Source organism: Anabrus simplex, chromosome 2 (genome assembly GCF_040414725.1).
Source record: "Anabrus simplex isolate iqAnaSimp1 chromosome 2, ASM4041472v1, whole genome shotgun sequence".
NCBI classification, from domain to species: domain Eukaryota; kingdom Metazoa; phylum Arthropoda; class Insecta; order Orthoptera; family Tettigoniidae; genus Anabrus; species Anabrus simplex.
This window is the reverse complement of record NC_090266.1, coordinates 957,599,840-957,624,076: the sequence shown is the minus strand read 5'-3', so window position 1 is coordinate 957,624,076 and position 24,237 is coordinate 957,599,840. Positions and strand designations below refer to the sequence as shown.

The 24,237-nt window shown below is 37.7% G+C and overlaps 1 protein-coding gene across 1 annotated transcript in view; it reads left to right on the top strand.

Annotated features, from left to right (window-relative positions):
- Elk (Eag-like K[+] channel) overlaps positions 1–24,237 on the top strand; it is an 826,503-nt gene that overhangs the window by 751,402 nt on the left and 50,864 nt on the right. The window contains exon 11 of the mRNA XM_068226348.1: positions 12,069–12,158. Within this exon, the coding sequence (XP_068082449.1) occupies positions 12,069–12,158 (90 nt within the window). The remainder of the gene's footprint in view (positions 1–12,068; positions 12,159–24,237) is intronic.

The window sequence follows — 24,237 nt, the reverse complement described above, 5'->3', positions numbered from 1 at the left end:
GATTTCAGATTTTGAGTCACATTCTGCATTACCGCGGCAATCATAACCAGAAACATGGTTGGTGAGAGGGTCATCATAAAGATGTCTACCGCATGATCAATTTAGTGTCGCATGTACTGAAAATATTTCGAAGGTTGAAGCACACCTGAATTTACACAAGAATTACAAAGTTGAAATTAATAACAGAAACAGTGTTGGCAAACATGAACTTTGCACCTCCTTGAATGTCCTTAGATGGGTCAGCAGGAAAATTAACATTCATGCATATGTTCCTTTGATAGTTACTGGAAATATTTTTTCTGTATCCAGCACGAAAAGATGGTTGAAGTTCCCAAATCAACTGGAATTCATCTAGGTGAAATATTCGCAATAACAAGAGATATACTGGAAACTGATGCTAGGCTGGCATATTTCAGTGAGAAGAAACATTCAACAAGGTTATGTGCTGTGACCTCTTTTGTTCAATATTTATTTTGAAACCATCTTTAGAGAAGTAATGGTAGAAGAAAACTGTGAAATCAGTATAAACAAATACTGTATGCATAAAATAACCTCCAGTATGATGATGACACTATTATACTTGATAGGAATTGTGTGGGCTTCAGCTCATAATGGACCACTTAGTTGAGTACAGTGAAAAGTTTGAGTGTCTATCAGTACCTTTTAAAGGAAGGTTATGGTGTTTTTGAAAACTATGTGAAAATGCCCAGATAAAATAATAATCTTCTTGGTTTTACGTACCACGAAATATTTTCACAGTTAACGGATGAATCAAGGTGCCGAATTTTGTCCTAAGTGAATTCTTTTACATGCCAATAAATCTATCAACATGAGGCTGGCGTATTTGATCACCTTCAAATACAACCAGACTGAGCCAGGTTTGACCCCATATAAACTTGAGATCAGAAGGTCAGTGCTCTAACATAACAGCTCTCAAGCCAACTCCTGACTAAAGGCAGCATCACTCAACAGGCATCCTTCTTCAAATACTTACAATAGTGAATCTGTTGTGGAAAATAAAACTAATCATAATATCTAGGTTGGAGCAGGCAAGAAGGCAGTTCATACGCATGAAGAATTTTTTCACTGGACCAGACTACAGATTACATCTTAGGATGCACGTGAATGCGGTAGGTGTTATATATTCTCTGTGCTCTTCTATGAATGAGAAATTGGGGCCTTTGATGCTAAACTCCAAATGGATATTGCTGCCTTGGAGGTGTTTCTGCATTGCAAAATGTTGCAGATTGATCAGGGCACAGAATTCCAGACCAGAAAATTTATCAACCAGCAGTGCAACCAGTGCTTAAAGGAAGATATTTCACGGATATCATAAGAAGCAGAAGATACCAGCTCTTGCACCTAACTATTTCAGACAAACTTCAAGGGAAAATACCTGTTGGATGGCCTAAGAACTCATGACTGGGAGAAATATGCAAGTGGTTAAATTGCACATCAATATATATTTTCTGTTTGCTGCCTCAACAACACTGCTAGGTGCTGAATTTTAACTGGGGATGGCATCATTAGAAGAAGAAGAAAGTGTCCAATCCAAAAACATATATTGATTTGTGTAGATTATAAAATCTCCAGGTATGTCAGAATGCAATTCAGCAGATTATAAGCAGTGATGGGAAGAGTACAAGAGAAAAGTAATTGGGCTTAATTATTTTTAACTGAGAAATATTTTACTGAATTACAAATTACTTTTCCAACAAGTAATCAGTAAAATTACAATTACAATAACTTTACATAACACTACCCTTAAGGAAATCACTGACTTCCGGAGTAATATAAAAGTTGGCAAGGAAAGTTGTTTGTGTGTTTTATTTTTTAACATAGAGAGAGTAAGTGGCCATCATCAGTAAGTGAGCAAACATGATAGCTTGGAACTTGCAAAATTACTTTTTTTACATCATTTTTATTTTATTTATTGACTTACCTAATCAAGTAATTTGTTTTTTACTTTCCTAGTAAAATAATTGATTTTTAAAATTCCCATCACTAAGCTTACATCTCTTTGGGGGAAAGTACATCTCTTCATTTACAAAAAAAAAAAAAAAAGGCCCCTATATAGGCAATTGAAGGAATACCTGTGTTTCATTTTAGGAATGTCATTGGCTGTATGATGTGTTTGGAAGTACTGGAGAAGTAAGAAGGTAACTCATCCATCTCTGTATAAGCTACTGGTTCTCTTATAGTAGAGGAGAAAAAGTTATCTTCATCATAATTTATTTTTATCAGTTTCTGCTTCCATGTGATGTATATCAATTACTAGAATGTAATGGTTACTAGACTGTAACGATTACAATTTTATTTTTAAGAAGTAAATTACAAATAAAATTACTTTTTATAAAAATAAACAATTACAAGTGAAAATTACTGAGAATGTAAGAGTTACAAGTAATTGATTACCGGTACTTTTACTCAGTCACTTCCCAACTCTAATTATAAGTTTATACAGGTTACATACACATGCAATTTGGCGTAGGGATGTGGCAATCTCATCACCCGGTAGGAAACCACTGTAATCAGCTTTCTGAGTACTGGCTGGAAAACAATACTGATTTGAGGTAGGAGGAAATGCCTGCCCTCGACTATGAACACCTAGGGAAATGCTGGCAGCAGCTCTAAAATATTTGGCAATGGGCTATGAAATATGCCTGCTATAAAATGCTCGGTCACAATTTCATGGAATGATGTCATTGAGATTTAGTAGCAAGGCTAGGGCTTCCCCTGTAGGCGGCGCATGTTGGTAAGGCCTGGTGATGTGAGAAGTATGCAAGGATTACCATTGCATGGGTGGAATTGGCTAAACAAGCTAGTGCATTCAACCCGCCTTGCTTCACTTGAGGATGGCACTATGTCTGGCAGTACAGTGAACTGTCAAGGGCTCTCGAAAAGAGACAGATTGATGACTGTGCAGTGCAGGAAACACAATGGAGTGGACTGATGTTGTATGACATCGGATGTGGGTGCAAACTGATATACCATGATATCTGTGGAACAACCAGTGGCGTTGGTATTGTTGTATCAGCAAAGTTCAAGGGCAGTATCTCTGATGTGCAGTGGTATGATGAGTGTCTCATGAAGATCATCTACACCGCAGATGGAAGAAAAGTACACTTTTTCAGTACATACATGCCACAGAAATGTCTGCATGAAACAATGAAAGATGCCTGCTGGGAGATGCTTGAAGAGAAGACCGCCGAAGTACCTCTAAAAAACTACCTCATATCACCCATGATCTGAAGGGATATGTCAGACACAGAATGGAAGATCATGCAGCCCATGGCGGACATGGTTTTGTGGGAAAAGAACAATGATGGCCAATGAACCCTCAATTATGCAGAAGCCCATGACCTAGTCATCGCTAACACCCAATTCAAAAAGCGTGATTTAGCATTTAATTAATTTACATACTACAGGGACGCAAAGGCAACACAGATTGATTACATCCTCGTCAGGCATCGAGACCTTAAAAGATATGTTAGACACAAAGGTTGTGCCATATGAAACTGTCGCAACTCAACACTAATAAGTCATCTGCAAGTTGCATAGCAAATCGCCAAATTTCAAACACATCCTTCATACAGAATCAGCAAGAATCATATGGTGGCACTTCAAGATGTGCTAAACGTTAAAAGTGTTGTTGTAATGCATACACTGTACTTTCAAGTGTTCCCATTCTACAGAATATCTTTGCAGATGAATATCAATACAGTATTTCTAGTATAAGAGAATGCAAGTTCAGAAACCAGTACTTTTCGAAAGCATCAAGCACGAAATGGAGCTATTGTTTTATCAATGTACATGCTAAAAATGGAGTATAATAGCTTCTAGTCTCTTTTAATGGGCTTTCAATTTTACAAGGAGTGTAGGAAATCTTCTGAAGAAATTAAATCAATTAAAATGATGACTTCTATCCAAAGAACTAGTACGCTTTTGAGGTGTTGACTTGACTTTGATGGAAAGTGATAACACCAGACCATCTTCAACAAGTGCTCAACCTACAGAGATGATCAAATCAACATTTTACTCCATAATATTATTTGATGCTCCAAGACATGCCTAGAATCATTGAGTAATCAAGATATTCCTAAATGTCATTCGTTTCAAATTCAGCCAGCATAGTATAGCAGCTTCTACAAAATGTGATGCATGAGAGGAAAATATATGTTTCCTTTACTGCCTTTTAGTAGTTTTGAATTGAACAAATTTGACTTAACTAAATTGACTTTGTTTGGTTTTCCAAAAGGACACTTTTTCCATTCAGGACTTACACTCTACTACTTACACAAAACTACATAAAATATTACAATTGATCTGATCTCTAAATACAAGAAACCATTAAGAAGTATGCAAGGAGAAGAGAAGAAGAAATGAAGGAATTAAGAGCATGAATAATTCTCTGAAGGCACTAGAAGAGAATCGCAATCAACAGAAATATTCAACCACCATTACTTCATGAATGTATCTTATTTATAATATCAATATCAACGAAACCCATTCTACGACATATCTCTCTAGGTCCAGTGAAGGACAACTCAAACTATAGCAAGGGACTGGTGTGAGATTTTTCATTAGGGTATTCAATATGGAACATATATGGAAGAAAAGTATGTTGTTTTCTTGCTTTACTCCTTGTTAATAGAAACAATATTCAATAACAGTATTGCTTTCTATCAGACAGTAAGACTAATGGGAGATGAAGGTAATACTGAAACAATGGGATAGCTGAAGAAAGAATTGCTTAATAATTTATTTGGGATGGAAGTGTTTGTTGAGGGTTTAACTCAAAAGCATGAGTAATAAATTGGTTTCTGCCCAATAAATATAGCTAAGTTAGGAGTTACAGTAACTGGTAAGTTGTTTCGGATTTGAGGAAAGGGGTTTTACTAAATATTCACTATTCATTAGATGAGCATAGAACTAACATATTCGTCGCTATAAGACCTGTCTGTGTCAGTGCGACATGAAGCCACTAGCAAAAAAAAAAAAAGAGAACTAATTTATTATAGTTGCTGTGACCTGTACTTGTGAATAGTACATTTATTTATTTATTTATTTATTTATTTATTTATTTACTTATTTATTTATTTATTTATTTATTCCATCCATCCATCCATCCATCCATCCATCCATCCATCCATCCATCCATCCATCCATCCATCCATCCATCCATCCTTATACAATAAAATCTTCAAAAAATAAGTACATCAAAAAATAAGTTAATTTTTTTAAACTTGATAATATATAAGTACATATATAATATATTTAGTAATATCTTAGAACATGAATAACACTATTTTTGAAATACATAACATTGCTGAATATTGAAATAATGAGTACTAGAATGATTAAATATTTATCTTAAATTTATGATGCCACAATGCATGAAAAGAAATTCTTGTGTAATAATGAAACATCTAAATATAAGATCACTCATCCATAAGGAAGGGAAGGAAATCAAGAGTATGCTTATCTTCATGGCATTCAGATGTTATTAAAGTAAAGGAATGAATAATTCAGTTGTAACTGGGTCAAATTATCTACAGGCATTGTGCTTTAAAATTGTTTTTACATTATTTGAGGTGTTTTATTTTAAAGTAGATTTGAACTTCTCAAAACCCAGGAGGCCATACATGGAGTCAAGGTTTAGAACTCTTGCTTTACTACATCAAAAGAAAGAGATTATTAAGATATTTAGTACTTATTTTTGCACCAGGCACAAGGAAGTCCACAAGATTAACTTCATGGTAATCGTACGAGAAGGTTGCCATTCAGTTTCCCTGCAGATGACTGAACTTTGGATTTCTGGGGCTTGATAGATCTGTTATGTCACCTCTTCATACTGGATCTCGTCAACTCGGGTATGGTATGTAATTTTGTACACCATGACTCTTATCAAAAACATGTACTACGGACTGTTGCTTTTATAACCAAGATTAGTTCATTCTATTACTGGAAGTTTACTATTAAAATATCAGTCTTCTACATTAGGTAACATTATTTTCACAAACCCTGGGTTAATCCAATTGTCTTTTCCTGTGACACATGTAAGCGTTTTTAATTTTGTTCGTTCAGGGAATTCTTAGATGATTATGTTTTGTTGGATTAGTGTAAAACTTGTACAACGTTGAACAATTGACATACGTATAGAGGGTAACAGAAAGTTTGTGTTAAGAGACTGGCAGTGAGCATAGGCGTCTCTTGGAATTCATTACCATGGTGTTGTTCAATGAGAACTGAGTGAACAATTGTGAATTCACATGTGAATAATTAGCCAGGCATCAACTTTAAGATTTTAAGGCACCTACATGTTTTCATCGGTAATGGATCTATCTTCATTTTCAATTTGTAATTTGAAGAAATATTGTTTCTTAAGGTATTTGGTTTGTTGTAGAAGTCATGTGGGATTTGTGGTTGAGGTGTTTTACTCGTGGATAACTATGCTGATATTTTCCCCATGGCTACAAAGGATTCAAGGCTGCCATGTACAAGTATTTTGTTCGATTTCTTGTCTAGAGATTGCTCAGCTATTTTTTTTTTTTTAGTACTTAATTAGTATCACACTAACTCTCATAAATTTTGGGCAACGATGAGATAAGAAGGTAGCAGACATGAGCTTAATTAAGGTACAATGCTTTCATATTCCTGGTATGAAAATGGGAGACCACAGATCATCGTCTTCAGAGCAGGCGGCGATGGTATTCAAACAATTATATGACCTATTCTGCACAGCCAACTTGCTCAGTAAAATCTACTTCTATACATTCATAATTTATATCATATGTTTACCCTACCTGTTTCAAGTGCTCTAATTACATGCTCGAATGATTCATAACTCTAATAACATATCAAGTGATAGGAAATGTAGAAAATGAAAGTAATTGGACCGAATTACAGTTACTTTACTCAACTGCAATTACTAATTAATTTTCAACAAGTAATCAGTAAAATTACAGTTACTTCACAGAGCACGAGTCTTTAGGATTTTTTTTTTTTTTTTTTTAAACATAGCATTGGAATGATACCAATGATACCAAAGATTTTTTCTTTCTTTTTTAAGCATAGAGACATCACTAAGTGAAATTAAACAAACTTTTGGAATGATTGGTCCCAATCAAAGTCTACATGTCACATTCTTATGCTAATTATTTTCAGGGCCAACTAATTATATATATTTATTCGATTACAAAAACGGAAATTCCTTATCCCCTTCATCATTACATGTTTATTCCGGTTCCATTCTCTGATGATATAGATGTTGATTCCCATAGGGAACCTGAAATATTTATCCCGAATAAGTAAATTTATAATACCAATATAGTTGGTCCTTTATTGGACATTATAAATTTCCCAGCTAACACATTCCTTATTGCCAGCATTTCACCTCAGTGTGCTAATTTGGGCTCACCAGTTGGTAAACACCACACCTCTCTAACATAGTGCATTTGCACTGCTGATGGCTCAAAGTAGCCTACGCTGTGGTCTCTATGGTATGCACTAGCCATGTGTTTTAGTAGGTATGCTATTTACCAACTGATGAGCCCAAATTAGCACACTGGGGTGAAACTCTGGCAACAAGGAATGAGTTAGCTGGAAAATGTTTAATGTCCAATAAAGGACCAACTATATAGGTTCCATTCTCTACCATTTAGTGCATGATTATCTAAATCTCAACCAGTAATAACAAGCTGCAAATAAATGAATGAGTGCACATCGTATACCCTTGGCATGACCTATTGAGAGTGTTGGGCACCAAAGTTGCCATATCTTTGTTGTGATGTACAGTGATTACTAGTAAATAACGATTACTAAAATGTAACAGTTACAATTCTAATTCAAGAAGTAAATTAGAGTAAAAATTTCACTTTGTGAAAAGTAATTATTACAATTACATATGACTAAAAAGGTAGTTGTTACAATGTTGTAACCGCAAAGACACACACACACGAGATGCTGTCAGTTGTGTACACTGTTTTATTTACAAATTATATACACGTTATACACACACATTAATAAACTGCCATCTGCAAATAACTCAAAGAAGAAGAAGAAGAAGAAGACTGCCACACTGGCATGTCAACCAATTACCAACACAACAAAATCACAACATGAGTTCACACACTTGACCTAACGAGTTTCACTAACAAGTCTCTTTAACAACTCCACTCCAACTCCCAAGACTGCCTTTTTATATACATTGCCTGGCCAGGCTTCTAGAAAAGTATGATGCAACATGTTTTCTTGAATTTTCTCGAGACTCCAATTACTTATTTACAAATGAATAGAATATTTTATACAGCTCAACTGACAAGATGCATTGTTCTGGACCATTACTCTGTGTTGCACAACATTACAGTGGATGTATACATCATATTTACAGATAATAAATTATATACTATTAATTACATGTTCTTACATGAAATAAACTCTTTTAATGTACATACAGCAGATGTATCATGACATTTTTTGTTACACAAGACAGATCATACAACACACAAATAATAAATGGTACGACCACGATTTTTACCAAATAAAATCTGTACATAACTACGTAAATAAAAATAATGATAATAATAACACCTACTAACTGAGCTTGATATTTTCACAATTTACCCATGGGTTTAGAGAATTGTTTCCAAGTTATACTAGTTATACTTGCATCAACAAGTAATTTGATTACGTTTACTCACTTACTTCCCAACTCTGTAAATAATATTCTAAATGACTGATAAGTGATTCCCAGAAAATTATATGAGTAATCTACGGTTTTTACATCTTTCAGACAACTCACAAAATGTAGCATACAGTTTTACAGTAGAGCAGTGCTGTCTTTAATAAGCATCCAATTCATTAAAATCACTAAGTAAAGTAAGAAATAAATTATAAAAGACCTACACTTTGTCTGTTCAAGTAAATGTTAGTATGGTATCTAATGTTACAAGTGCTGGTGGCCTCAGTGTCTCAGACAGTAAGAGCCCAAGTTGGCGGGATCAACCACAGTTCAGTCTGGTGGTATTTGAAGATGCTCAAATAAGACAGCCTTGTATCAATACGGTAGATTAACACAGTGCTGGATTACCCAATAGGCAATGTAGGCTGCCACCTGCTGGCCCCATGCTGCTAGGGAACCCAAGATAGCAAGTCAAGTTTAGACCCCATATAGTAAATTATGTGCTTGTGTGAACTGAGGGTAAGTTTACGAACAAATTTTTGAGTTGTTTCTGAATTACAATGGTGAGCACTGAGTTTCTCTAAAATAGTGATTGGCCCGGGGACTGGGTGATTGTGTTTGTCCCAACACTTTCCTCTTCATATTCACACAACACACTACACTGCCAACCACCACAGAAACACGAAATAGTGATTACATCCCTCCATAAAGGGTTGGCGTCAGAATGGGTATCCGGCCGTAAAACAGGGCCAAATCCACATGTGCGACACAGTTCACGCCCGTGACCCCACGGGTGTGAGAAAAGCTGTAGAAAAGGAAGAAGAAGAAGATTGCGAATAGCACTTGCCTTTCATACAGTTCATGAAGTGTGGATATGAAGATGTAAGAAGCATGTAGCAACAGTCTTTGGCAGCAGCATGCAACTCGACACCTATTACCATAATTGACACAAGTCCGTTTCTAGTGACCAGCTTAATTATCCAAATTTTCTTTGGTGTCATACAGCCGTAATGTTTTCAAAGAAAGTGTAGGGTATTGAATATTTCCAAACGTCATGACAGCATTGAGGATATATAGGAAACTCATGATAAGAAATTCTTCTGCTGAATGGATATTTTTCAATTAAAACTACTTAAAGGTCGTCGCCGAAATTCAGTGGCACAAGAACGACTAAATTCTCTTGCCATTATTTCTACTGAATGTAACATCTTGCAAAACAAAAATTGAGAAACTCTCAATGGTTTCATTGCAAACACATAAGGAAAGAGAATGTTTAAAGTGATGTTAGTTTGTTTAGATTTAACATGTTAGTTTCTGTCTTGTAGTGCTGAATTATATTGGATAACCTTGTTAATATTATGCAATACTCTTTTCCTCTAAAGTAATTAATACAAACTTACTGAATGGATAATACAGTATTTGGCTTCATCAGCCTTTTTATTGACATTTCGGGATGAACTACTTGGCAGGAAGTATCTCTCAAGGGGACTGCGAAGAGGTCAACTGCGTATGGGCTCATATAGTGTTTAAACAGGTACTGGATTTACCGGCGTTAGACAAACTCCTGCGGGAAAAAAGTTCCATCCCTCGACATCTCTGGAAAACTTAAAAGTAGAGAATGGGATATAAAATTATCATCATCATCATCATCATCATTACAAAGATTGACTGAGCATGTTGTGACATGGAGTGATTCTCACTGTCTGATCTACATAGTACAGTGTATCAAAACGTCCCAGGACATGTTCTGTAGTGCGCCAACAAATGTGCTGCCAGCTACAGGGACCTTCAGTCTTGATAAGGCAGTGTGATGGGACATCGCTATGTTAACATCTGTAGGTATAAGAGTGGTGTTTTTGTGAGCAATTGTGTACGGTAGTCTGCGAATACATCATGAACAGAAAGGTGAATTAACGAGTTAACGTGTAATTTTGCGTTGATCAGAGTAAATCGTCCACAGAGACATTGAACATGTTTCGGCAAGCATATGGCGGTGAGGCGATGAGCTGCATGCTGTGTTTGGAATGGCACAGGTGCCTCACTGGTGGAAGAATATTCTTTGAAAGCAAGGAGCAATCTGAAAGACTTTCCACGAGCATCATTTCCGAAAACGTGGAACATATTCGGGAATTTATGCATGAGGATCGTCAGAGGACAATCAACCACACAGCAGACATTGATGAACATACGGCATTTTATTTCCAAGATAGTGCCCCCCCCCCCCGACTGGTTACCCCGCAGCAGAAGGAATATCGCGCCCCAATGTTTCACGACCTCTGTGAGCGTGCCGCGGATGATTCACTCTTCATGTCTAAAATCATCACCGATGACAAGTCTTGTATCTACTGGCATATCCCTGAGATAAAGTAGCATTCGTCACAGTGAAAGAACCCTTACCGAAGAAGGTAAGAATGAACATGCTGGTCACGCTTTTTGACATCCACGGCATTGTTCATCGCGAATTTGTTTCCCAGGATCAGACTGTCAACAGAACGTTTTACTGTGATGTTTGAGTGAGATCATTCGTCGAAATCGACTGGATCAGTTGCACGCAAAGAATTGGATTCTCTGCGACGACAGTGCACTCTGTCACGGAACACTCCTCGTTTCTCGCAAAATGCAACGTGTTATCGCTGCATCTGCCCTACCCACCAGATTTATCTCCTACCCACGTCTTCCTTTTCCCGAAGATGGTGCAACTGATACGTTGTTGTTTACACCATTGCCGAGATCCAGTGTGAATTGCAAAATAGTCTGGACTCACTGACGCAAAATGTCTTCCAGGTCGCATTCCTGCATTTGCAGAAATAATGTGACCGGTACATTGCTCCACAAGGTGACTGTTTCGAACTTAGGTACATAACGTACTCTTTCATCAACAGAAGCAGTCTGTGAACATTTTGATCTGAAATTGTGCGTCGTGATAGGGACCACGGATTTACGGTATTTATAATAGAAGTGGATATTATTTTGTTCAAATTTCTGTCATGGAAATCATGGTCAGTCACACTTCCTGTATCAGAGACAATTGAAGACTCTTTGAGCAACAAAAGCATGTTAGTAAATGGTTCTTTTGTTGTGCTTCACATATAAGACTGGCAGTCAAATATAGAAGGAATTTTCAGCTTATGCTATTTATTTGTATGGTTGCTGAAGCCACCCTGGTTAGTTTTGAGTGTGACCTGGGTTTTAAGGTTCCTGATAGTCAGATATCTGAATTTATTCGGCTAATTGAAATTAATTCTCAGGGTGGATTTATTTCTTTAACTTGTATATTAACCGATCCAGAATTAATTCTTTTTTTTTTTTTTTTTTTTTTTTTTTTGTGAGCAGTGACCTAATTCTCGACTTTAGTTAACACTGTGATCTTGATGTCAATTCTTAGGTTGCAACGAAACAGCTAGCTACAGAATTGCAACAGACCTTACTAAATATCTCAAGAGGATCACAGGAAAGGAATGTTGACCTAGGTTATGTATGTATTACTATGGTGTTATAAAATGTAATGTTGTTTGGTTGTGATTTCCTTACATGCTGGAAACAAGGAAAATGTCCTGTAAATTTTGCATTTTACATTAATGAAGCATGTATTCTCAATTAAATTACTCACATGATGTGCTTTATTTTTAGGCTGGCTACATTACACTAACTTTAGTGACTGAAAATACCTTCCAAAGTAGAAATAATTCATTAGTTTGAAATAAATGCTTCTTAAAGTGATTTTTCTAACAGAGTTAGCAAAATGATGTTTTGTAATCTGTTAGCTAGTAAAATGTACTACGTCAGTATTTTCCTTAATATAACAAACCAAAATATTTTTGCAGTTGTTTATTGAGCAATGGTTGCTTTTTGATAGTAACGTAGGCCTATAATAAGTCAGGTACCATACTTTAACATTTCTTTAGCAAATGTCTTTTCTTAGTGTCCCTTCTATTACGGGATGTTGACCATTCGGGCCATTTTGTTGTAATTTCGGAATTAAGGTTTGAAAAAGACTGTAACGAAAGCAACTAAGTCTAGCCAAAAATTATTATTTGTGTTGAGATGAACATTATTTTAACAACAAAAGCACATTAGTCTTTAGTGGCCGTAGTGAATTTTACAGTTTATTTCATGCTGTGGGGCAACTTACTTTTCGCTCTTCCCATGAGTGTCTCAAATACACTGGTAGAAAAATATATCCAAACAGCAAGAAGTGGTTGTGCTAGATTAACGAACGTTGGTAGGCGTGTTTATATATCTGAAAGATGACGTTGATTCGAATTTCCTGCAAATGGCATTAGCATGGTACTAGTAGTGGCACCATGACATTGCACATCAGGTTTGCTTTAAATACGGGCTGAACTGTGCATCAGCATTAGTGAGATTGGACGGAGTGACTGTGAGTGGGTCAGGAAGGCATTTACAACGACGAAGAAGCCAGTATCAATAGCTTAGTGCGGTTGAACGAGGCCGTATCAAATACAGTAGAGACAATACGCGACACTCAGCGAGATATCGAGGGACAGCTATTAGAGCTCTCTCTAGCGGATTGACCTGAGAACTACTGATTCTGTCAGAAGAGCACGTGTATATGTGTATGAAGTTTTTGGTGTTATTTATGCGTCTTCAGCGAGTTGATATAATTAAACAGTAGCGTGTGTCATTCCTTGATATCTCCTCTCAACATGAGGGGAAAGGTATATGCTGTGTTTGGCTACAGTAACTATGAAGTAGAGAAGAATGCGCGGTTTTTCTTGAGTTTCCCTCGTGACAAGAAATTTTTAGGTTCGAACCCCACTGTCAGCAGCCCTGAAAATGGTTTTCCGTGGTTTCCCATTTTCACACCAGGCAAATGCTGGGGCTGTACCTTAATTAAGGCCACGGCCGCTTCCTTCCCACTCCTAGCCCTTTCCTGTCCCATCGTCGCCATAAGACCTATCTGTGTCGGTGCGACGTAAAGCAACTAGCAAAAAAAAAATATATATATATATATATATATATAATACGCATATTTTATTGTATAGTGCAGCCGTTAACTTTCATTACCGATGTGTTGTTGTAGGTGTGATCTGTGAGTTTGATTTAATTCAGGAAAATACATATGCATATGAGTGTGGCTGGTTGTGTTCCAAGTTACCCCATTTGGAATGCCGTAATGCGTTGTGAAGCACTGAAGAAAATATGGGTGATTTAAGAAATGCGCATATTTTGTTGAAACAATATGATGATGCAAATTTGCTGTACCCTAATGTAACGGCATTATGGCAAGTATTGCTTATAGGGAAAGTTTGAATGTTTTTGTGGCTAAATTTATTGATTTTCTTTCTGTTAGTAGGCTTCAAGCAAATACAGTAGAGACAATACGCGACACTTCCGGATTTAGCCTTGTTAAAATGGGAGACAAGTCGCAAGTGGCGCTCCTAGTGGCTTGACCTGAAAATTCGCGCTAAATTTAAATATCAATGGAAATGTATATACGGAAATGGATAAATAAATTACGTCTAGAAAGAAAGTGTTACTAAGATATTAACTTCAAAGTTGCTAAAGCAATTCTGGATAAATGAATGAAGAATTATTTAACAGGTTATTATTTAAAGACTGAAATTAGAAATGTAATCAAGATGTGAAATGGACTGCTGCGAACGGGTTTGATCTTTCATTTATGCATTACATTTTTAACTTTAGAATTCTTGCCTGAACGTCCACGGCCAGATTGTTGTTTTTTCTCATTTAAAAGCATTGTATCATATTAAAACACCTGTCAACAAAAATATCGGCACATTCCTTACACACGTGATTCAATGAATTTACATTTAAGAGCTGGACAGTTTTCCTTTTAACTTGAAGCCTACTAACAGGAAGAAAATTATAAATTTAGCCTCAAAAATATTCACACTTTCCCTATAAGCAATACTTGCCATAATGCCATTACATTAGGGTAAAGCAAATTTGCATCATCATATTGTTCCAACAAAATATGTACATTTCTTAAATCACCCATATTTTCTTCACTGCTTGGCAACGAATTACGGCATTCCAAATGGGGTAACTTGGAACACAACCAGCCACACTCATATGCATATGTATTTCCCTGAATTAAATCAAACCCACAGATCACACCTACAACAACATATCGGTATTGAAGGTTAACTGCTGCATTATAAAATAAAATAAAATATGCATATTATATTTTAAGCCAGTTAAAATACGGGTCGAGCAGGTCAGAAGATTATGAAGTACTATAAAAAATTTCTTTGTCACTGGAAAAATATATATGCAAACACAATATTACTTACATTTTCCTGTCACGAGGGAAACTCAAGAAAGACCGCGCATTCTTCTCTACTTCAGAGTTACTGCAGCCAAACACAGCACATACCTTTCCCCTCATGTTGAGAGGAGATATCAAGGAATGACACACGCTACTGTTTAATTATGTCAACTCACTGAAAACGCATAAATAACACCAAAAACTTCACACACAAATACACGTGCTCTCATGATAGAATCAGTAGTTCTCAGGTCAATCCGCTAGAGAGAGCTCTAATAGCTGTCCCTCGATTTCTCGCTGAGTGTCGCGTATTGTCTCTACTGTATTTGCTTCAAGTTAAAAGGAAAATTGTCCAGCTCTTAAATGTAAATTCATTGAATCATGTGTGTAAGGAATGTGCCGACATTTTTGTTGACATGTGTTTTAATATGATGATACAATGGTTTTAAATGAGAAAAAAGAACAATCTGGCCGTGAACGTTCAGGCAGGAATTCTAAAGCTAAAGTAATGCATAAATGAAAGATCAAGCCCTTTCACAGCAGCCCATTTTACAACTTGATTATATGTCTAATTTCAGTCTTTAAATAATAACCTGTTAAATAATACTTCCTTCATTTATCCAGAATTGCTTTAGCAACTTTGAAGTTAATATCTTAGTAACACTTTCTTTCTAGACGTAATTTATTTATCCATTTCCGTATATACACTTCCATCGATACTTGAATTTAGCGCGAATTTTCAGGTCAAGCCACTGGGAGCGCCACTTGCGACTTGTCTCCCATTTTAACAAGGCTAAATCCGGAAATGTCGCGTATTGTATCTACTCTATTTGGCCGTATAAAAGGGCTACGTGAAGGTACTGTAGAACGACTTGGTAGGAAAGTCTCCACTGTGCATGTGTGCTGGCAACAGTGGTCACGAGAAGGTACGGTCGCAAGAAGACCGGGCTCCGGACGTCCCCGTGGCACCAGCAAGGGGGAGGATCACTGTATTCGGCGTATGGCTGTGACGCAGTGGACTGCGTCTGCAGCAGCAATTCGAGAGGCAGTTAGCACCGCAGTGATGCAACGAACTGTTCGAAATCGGTTACTTGAAGGAGAGCTCTGAGCCAGACGCCCTGCGGCGTGCATTCCACTTACCCCAAACCACGCCGTCTACGACTTCAGTGATGTCAAGCGAGAGCTCAGTGGAGGATGGAGTGGAGGTCCGTTGTGTTTTACGATGAAAGTCGGTTCTGCCTTGGTGCCAGTGACAGGTGTGTGTTGTTTAGGAGGATGCCAGGTGAGATCCTGCATTCCACCTGTCTGCGGCGTCGACACACTGGACCTACACTGGGAGTTCTGGTCTGGGGAGCAATTTCCTATCACAGCAGGAACACACTCGTGATTATCCCATGCACCCTGACTGCAGATGTGTACATCCGTCTGATGATTCGACCTGTTGTGCTGCCATTCATGAACAGCATTCCTGGGGTTTTTTTCCAACAGGATAATGTACGCCCCAATTCCGCTCTTGTAACCCAACATGCTCTACAGTGTGTCGACATGTTGCATTGGCCTGCTCGTTCCCACGATCTGAACCCAATCAAGCACGTACGAGACATCATTGAACGACAACTCCAGCGTCATCCACAAGCGGCATTAACCGTTCCTGTATTGACTGACCAAGCGCAACAGGCATAGAACACACCACAAGCTGACATCCGGTACCTGTATGACACAATGTATACACGTTTACATACCTGCATTCAACAGTCAGGCGATTACACCGGTTATTAATGGACTTGCATGGCACATTTCCGATGGCTTTTCTCGCGTGGATATTAACCTCTAGGCTTTTACCTTTAATCAATTAAATATGTTATCTCGACAAATATATTGCCAAAATTTCCATATTATACATTCATTACTCCAGGGTGTTTGAAACTTTTTTCCGCCAGTGTAGATGTGGGACATTGGAGTAATATAGCAGAATGAAGACAAGGTGAAGAGGCGAAGAAAACGATTGAACTATGAGAATGAAATTTCAGAAGAAGGGTTAACAATTCACACAATATACATTCAATTTTTTGCCATGATCTCAGATTTTCCGATCCTCCTCTTTTGTCCCTACACACTTCCTGGTACCCTTTCTTCATTTTTTGGCAAGGTCTTGGTGAGTATAGTTCACATGAGTATACCTTTCTAATTTAGTCAGTCTCTCCTGTCCCAACGAGCATGGCCAGAATGGGACTATGAGACGTCGTAAGTTGTACTCTCACTGTACGACAGAATCATTCAGATACTGAAGATTAACATTCAAGATGACACTATAAAATGCCAATGTAGGGTACTTTTTTAAAACTAATTTTGCTTTACGTCGCACCGACTTGGATAAGTCTTATGGCGACGATGAGAAGGAGCTAGGAGTGGAAAGGAAGCGGCCGTAGCGTTAATTAGGGTGTAGACCCGGCATTTGCCTGGTGTGAAAATGGGAAGCCACAGAAAACCATCTTCAGGGCTGCCGACAGTGGGATATGAACAGACTATCACCCAAATGCAAACTCATAGCTGTGCACCCTTAACTGCACGGCCAACTCGCTCGGTCACTACCATAAAGCGTGCTCCATAAAATGAAATTGAACACGGAAACATACGTAACTGATCATTATAAACATTCATTGTGCTTGTTACTTAGAAATCGAACATTTCGATCATTTTGGCCGAGTAGTGGATAATAGGTTGTACGTCTTTCTTATACGCAGCCATACACACAGCGATTTGATAGCCTATTGACTGGCAGTCTTGTCAACGGCGATCAGATTGCACGAATATCACCTCATGTATGGGACAGTTTCAGTCAGATTGCCGGCAATCTCGTGATCGCCCGGTGATATTTTGATTGGCAGATCAACTGGATTGCCAAGCGGGCGATGAGGTTGCCAAGTGTGGCTCCAAGCGATGATATCGGGCAACTGCTGAGTGTCTGCACAAACGCACCGCACTCCAAGTCATATGTACTTCGCAGCTGACTCTATTGTTATACGAATGTAATGCAGAACAGGCGGTGTTTCTGTACACTGTGTGTTACAATGTTGCTAAAAACTTTGGTTTTTCGATTTATAGTCCTTGATCGTGAATAAGGAAATTGCAGCATTTATTGACTGCCTCATACAAGTGTCTTTTTTCTTTGAGGGGCTCCACTAAGCTGGGCAGGTGGTGAAAATTGCTATTGGATATTCTCAGATAATTCATAAAATCCTCTGGGTTCTTGTAATCTTAACGTTCTTAACAGTGCAACATGACTGAACTGATTCCTATCTTTGAACCACCTTATTCACCATAATCTTTTGAGTCACTTCTTTCTTCTTTTAACTTCACTACAGTTAATTAAAATGACTGTCCCTGCTGTTCTGTTCACTTGACGAATATACTGTCTTGGTCAATATGACCCGACATATCAAAATGCTGTACAAACCTTCTACAAACATACATTTTTATACAGTTGTTAGCTATCGACATTGTTGTTCTATTCCAGTACTTTGTTGGAAATAATAATAATAATAATAATAGTATAATAATAATAATAATAATAATAATAATAATAATTGTACACATAACTTTATTAAGGAATATTTTCTTATTTAAATATTCACATAAATTTGAATCAACGACAGTTTTCAATACAAATATTCAACTTAGAAAGCACTGCAGTTTTTTTACTTCTCTTCTTACTGATTGCAGTTTATGCACAAGTATTTACATAAATTTGAAACTGTGTTTCCCACGGCCGCTTCCTGCCAACTCCTAGGCCTTTCCTATCCCATCGTCGCCATAAGACCTACCTGTGTCGGTGCGACGTAAAGCCCCTAGCAAGAAACTGTGTTCAATACAGTCATCTTATAAAACACTACAGTTTCTTTCTTACTTTTCTTCGTACTAATTGCATTTTGGACACAAGTAGGTGACCTGTAGTTTGCAAATATGTTTACTACATTTTCCACATAACATGTCTGTTTTATTGACATTCCTTGATGGACAGAACTTACAGCATGCACGTTTAGTAGATTTTTTTGGTTGTTACTGATTCTGATGCACCAGTCACATCTTTAGGGTTTTGGATGTTTCTGACCATTCTCAAAGAATCTTCTGTTTTTGGAAAATGCATTCTTGATGAAATGTGTTGTCTTATCAGTGGCTTTCCAAGTTCCTCCAAGAGTACTCTCCTTCTAGTTGATTTGCTAGCATTCTAATTAGGGTCAATCGAATTCCTGAAGACGTGTGCATTATAAGCAGAAACATCAAGAATATTGTAGAAAACTATCATTGGCCACATAGTTCGCAGGTATATGTACCTGATAGCTGATCAAGCGTGTCTACAGCCCCTTCGCTTGAATTGTAGTCCACAATCATTTTTGGCTTCTTATCAGCCCAGTCACTGACTTCCTCATCGTGGTGGAGAGTGCTCATAAGTACAACATTCTTATTTCTCTTAGGAATATAATTGACCACGGCAGCATCATTTGTGAAGTAAAATACACAGATGTGTACCTCCTTGTTGGTCACTTTATGTAGAAGCCCCAGCTTATACTTCCATAACCCACTGTGGGTGGGATATGCAGATGAAGAATACACCCACGGTATCCCCTGCCTGTTGTAAGAGGCGACTAAAACGGGCGACCAAAGGATGATGGAGTTGAAACCATGAGATTACTTGTGATTAGTATCATTATGTGAGGAAAACCATGGGTTTGGGCGTTGCCCTTGATTCATGTGCGTTCCACTGAGACGAGGTACCGGGCATCTGTCCGGGAGAAAGTGCCATGCGCCGCGCTGAATTGCGTTAGTTCCCCTGTATTCAGAACGGGTCTGCATTACCTATGAGTAGTACCACTATATGAGGAGCACCTTCGGTCTGCATTGCTTGTGAGTGGTGCCATTATATGTGACATACCATGGGTCTACATTATCTGTGATTAATACCACCGTGCGAGGAACACCATGAGTCTACGTTACCTATGATTGGTACCACAATAGGAGGAACACCATGGCTCTGCTTTACCAGTGATTAGTACAATTATGAAGGGCCAGCGATCTGGATTTTGGACCCCTTTGGACCACAAGCATCATCTCAGAATATGAGGCATTGTGAATTTGATCCACTGATTGTTTTAGATTCATGGTCATATTTTCCTCATCATTCGTTTTAGATTTTAGTCTGTGGATACATTTTGAAGTTTTAATTATTGTTTTATTTCATTGCACCTCATTCCATCAGGGGCCAATGACCTAGCAGTTAGGCCCCTTTAAACAACAAACATCATCATCATCATCATCATCATCATCATATTTTTCTGTATAGTTCCCAACATAGACAATTTCCTTTTCAGAAGCAGCTGTCCCGAATTGTATGACGTAAAAAAGTCATCACGTGTGAGATTATGACCATGTAATTGAGATCAGATACTACCCTTATTCCCCGATTTTTCTGGTGCCACTCATTTCGGTATGTATGAAGATTTCCTATCACACAGGATCCATATTTTGATCCCATACTTTTCCCGTTTACTTGGGATATACTGCTTTAATGGACAGCGACCTCTAAATGTTACTAACTGCTCCTTGACGGTAACATTTTCTCCTGGATTATACAGTTTAGGAATGACTTCTCTCTACGTCTCCCAAATACTATGAATTGCGGCAAGTTTGTCGGTACGTTGTCTTTCCTCTCTAGTAATTTCTTGTCAAATCGCAGAACATGCGATACCTTACAGATTTTTTCGAGGGACGTGATTGCTCGAAATATGTTTTACCCAGTATCCTTGTCCCACAAATGTTTTGTAGACTCCCCATGAGATAGATCTACATCAACAAGGAATAAGAGACCTAAGTGTGCATGAAAAACGCAATCATCAATATCTGTCTATTGTTGACCATAAACTCGCTGCTCCTCAATATTTGTCATTCTATTATTTCATTTTAAAGTGCTATATGAAATAATGCTTCAAATAAACATTTTATCTCAGATATTCTGATGATTGCATACCTGGTAGCTCCCGGGGCACTCTTGAAGATGTTCGAAGCTAATAGGTGACCATGTTATGCTGGTGGATACAACTGCCATTCTATATTCCATTTTTAGAAAGAAAAGTCTCTACACTATTTTGTACAGGCTGTGGACTGTCGTAACTGTTATCAGAATACTCAATTTTAGATGCGTTACTGAGATGATCTTCAAACTCAGAAAGTTATTCTTCATCCGCTGAGGCATTTACTAATTCTTCTAACTCATCATGAGTCAATGCTCTCATCGCCATGGTGTCACAAATCAAACTGAGCAGAAACATTGTAGTCAAATTGTTGAGGACTGCTAATTATGATTTCCTGGGAAAAAGAAAGAAACAAGCACATTGTTGTAAATGCATGGAGGCTTAGTTGATTGTTGGGAGTAAGTTAGAATTATAAAAGGGCCGATGACCTTAGATGTTAGGCCCCTTTAAGAACAAGCATCATCACAAGCAAACATGATTAAAAAACCTATTCCCATAAAATATAACATATAAATTTTGTTTCCATTTTTAAAAATAAATCGTAATTACAGTAATCATATTTTTATCGGGTCATAATGACTTGAACGTTACACATGTAACTATAACAGTTTATGCCCAAACTAGCCTACTTAGAGTATTTTTAAACTATTTTAAATATGTGCTGCTCTTTCATTTTCAGACAGTCACCAAGTTTCATAAACATATATTGATATTTTAAATATGAAAAACTATGTGTATATTCATATAGACCCAAACAGAACAGTAGGGTTAAGGCGGTCGCTACCTGATCTCTGTCAGCCATATTGTCACCGCAAACAGTGGTGGTGTGGGATGATGGCAGATATAACAGGGGTCCCATTTCATCCCATGTGAACAGTCCTCATATGAGGATACTGCTACCACCGGCTGAACTGTAACCTGGCAAAAGGGACCAACTTTCTATGTGCTGGGTGACACAGTTGTTTCCTATCATTGTTGTGTACTAACTGATACCTCGACTCATCTGACCACGCTGCCTTTTACCATATTTCACAGGTCCAAAAGTGGTATTCCTTTGCCCAAGTCCGTCATTGTGCCTTCTGACATATGGTGAGCAGAGGTGGGATGGTGAATAATTATACCTCACTGCGAGGAGATTGTTCTGACTGGCATAGCTGCTCACTCTTCTTAATTGTCTAGCATTGAATTCGCTAGTGATATGCTGCGCTTTAGGCCCTTCTATCACCTCTTATCATCCAAGCTAGCAGACAGTGAACTTTGTCATCAACATGTTATACTCAATGGCAGTTGACCCTGGTGGTGGTGGTGGTATTCCCCAAATCCACATACTCGTGGAACACTTGTGGTGGCCCATGGAAAGCCCAGTGCCTGCACAGCTTCGAAGATGAAATGACCCATACGTTTGGCACTGATAATCTGGCCGCAGTTAGGTGCGCAGAGATCTCATGTCTTGCTCATCCTGTGGTCAGCTGTTACTGGTATGAACAGTATGAGGTCTGTCAACATTGTAGTCACGTGCTATACCGTACTGTTACATTTACCAGGCCGACTACAGCACCATTTTACTAAAACGGCAGCTATCTATAATTCAGTTGCTCAACAGTGTATATTTACCCCAGATATTTGAATAGAAGTTGATATTATGGATGCAGACATTTTCTCCCGGAACTGGAGTGTTCATCAAAGAAACATAATAGAAACAGTAGGAGGGAGGAATTCATGCTTGTGAAAGAAGAATTTGCAAGCTACAAGAAAGTTATCCCTAAATATAATAGACAGATTGATGTTTTGGGAGCATACAGACCTGGAAAGTGTGGCACTGATGCAGAATTACTTGATAAGGTAATGAGCTACATGAGGAATGACACAGAATGGAACATTGTAGTGGGTGATCTTAGTTTACCAAATGTTAATTGGGAAGGTAATTCAAAGGACAGAAAACATGACCAGGAAATGGTAAAGAAGTTAGTCTGGGAAGGGCAGCTGAATCAGACATTGATGCAACCAACTAGAGGGAAAATTATTCTAGATGTTGTGCTGATAAAACCAGATGAACTCAGTAGAGAAACTGAAGTGATAGGTTATGTAAATGATCACAAAGCTTTTAATGTCATAGTTAAAAATAAATGTGATTGAAAGGAAGGTTGTAAAAGTAGGACAAGTATCCAATACCATATGGTTGATAAGAGAGGCATAGGATAGCTTTTAAAAATTATGATCAGTGGAAAAGAGTAAATATATGAACAGCTATGGGATGATTTTAAAGCATTTTTTGAGGAGTGTGTAAACAGGTATGTACTTCTAAAGGGTGGTAAATAACAGTAAAGACTCACTATAATACAGCCGAGAAATAAAGAGATTAAGAAGGAGGTGCTGTTTAGAAAGAAATAGTTAGGAAGAAGAGATTGAAGTAACTTGCTAGGAAATTGAATTTAGCATAAAATTCAACTAAGGATAATATTATGGCAAACATAATTGGCAGTCATATGAATTTTAGGGGAAAATGAAGGGTATGTACTGGTACTTTATGGCAGAAATAGATCCCATGAAGTACATTCCAAGGATCATTAAAGAATAATATATGCAAGGACTTGCAGGAAGCAGAAGTATGTAGTCAGCAATGTGTAAAGATAGTTGGATATAAGCGAAGTACTGATATTTACGTATGCTACTAAGACATTTATAAAAAGATACAAAAGTTGCAAGGTAGACAAGCAGCTGGGATTGATCAAATTTCAGGAGGTATACTAAAGGCAGTGGGTTGGAATATAGTGCAATATCTGTAATATTTATTTGATTACGATTTGCGTGAAAGAGCTTTGCCAAATGAATGTTGAGTTGCTATAGTATCCCCAGTGTACGAAGGAAAGGGTGATAAACATAAAGTGGATAATTACATTCCAGTCAGCATGTTTTGTGTTGCATGTAAGCTCTGGGAAAGCATTCTTTCTGATTGTATTAGATATATTTGTGAAATGGTTAATTGGTTTGATAGATGGCAGTTCAGGTTTCAGAAAGGTTATTCTAGTGAAGCTCGACTTGTAGCATTCCAACAAGGTATAGCAAATATTTTAGATTCAAAAGGTCAAATGGACTATATCACTATTGACCAATCCAAGGCTTTTGATAGGGAGATCATAGGAGTCTACTAACGAAAATGAGGACTACAGGACTAGACAAAAGCGTGGTTGAATGGGTGGCTAAATTTCTATAAAATAGAACTAAGAGAATTAGAATAGGTGAATCATTATCCTGTAATGATTAACAAGTGT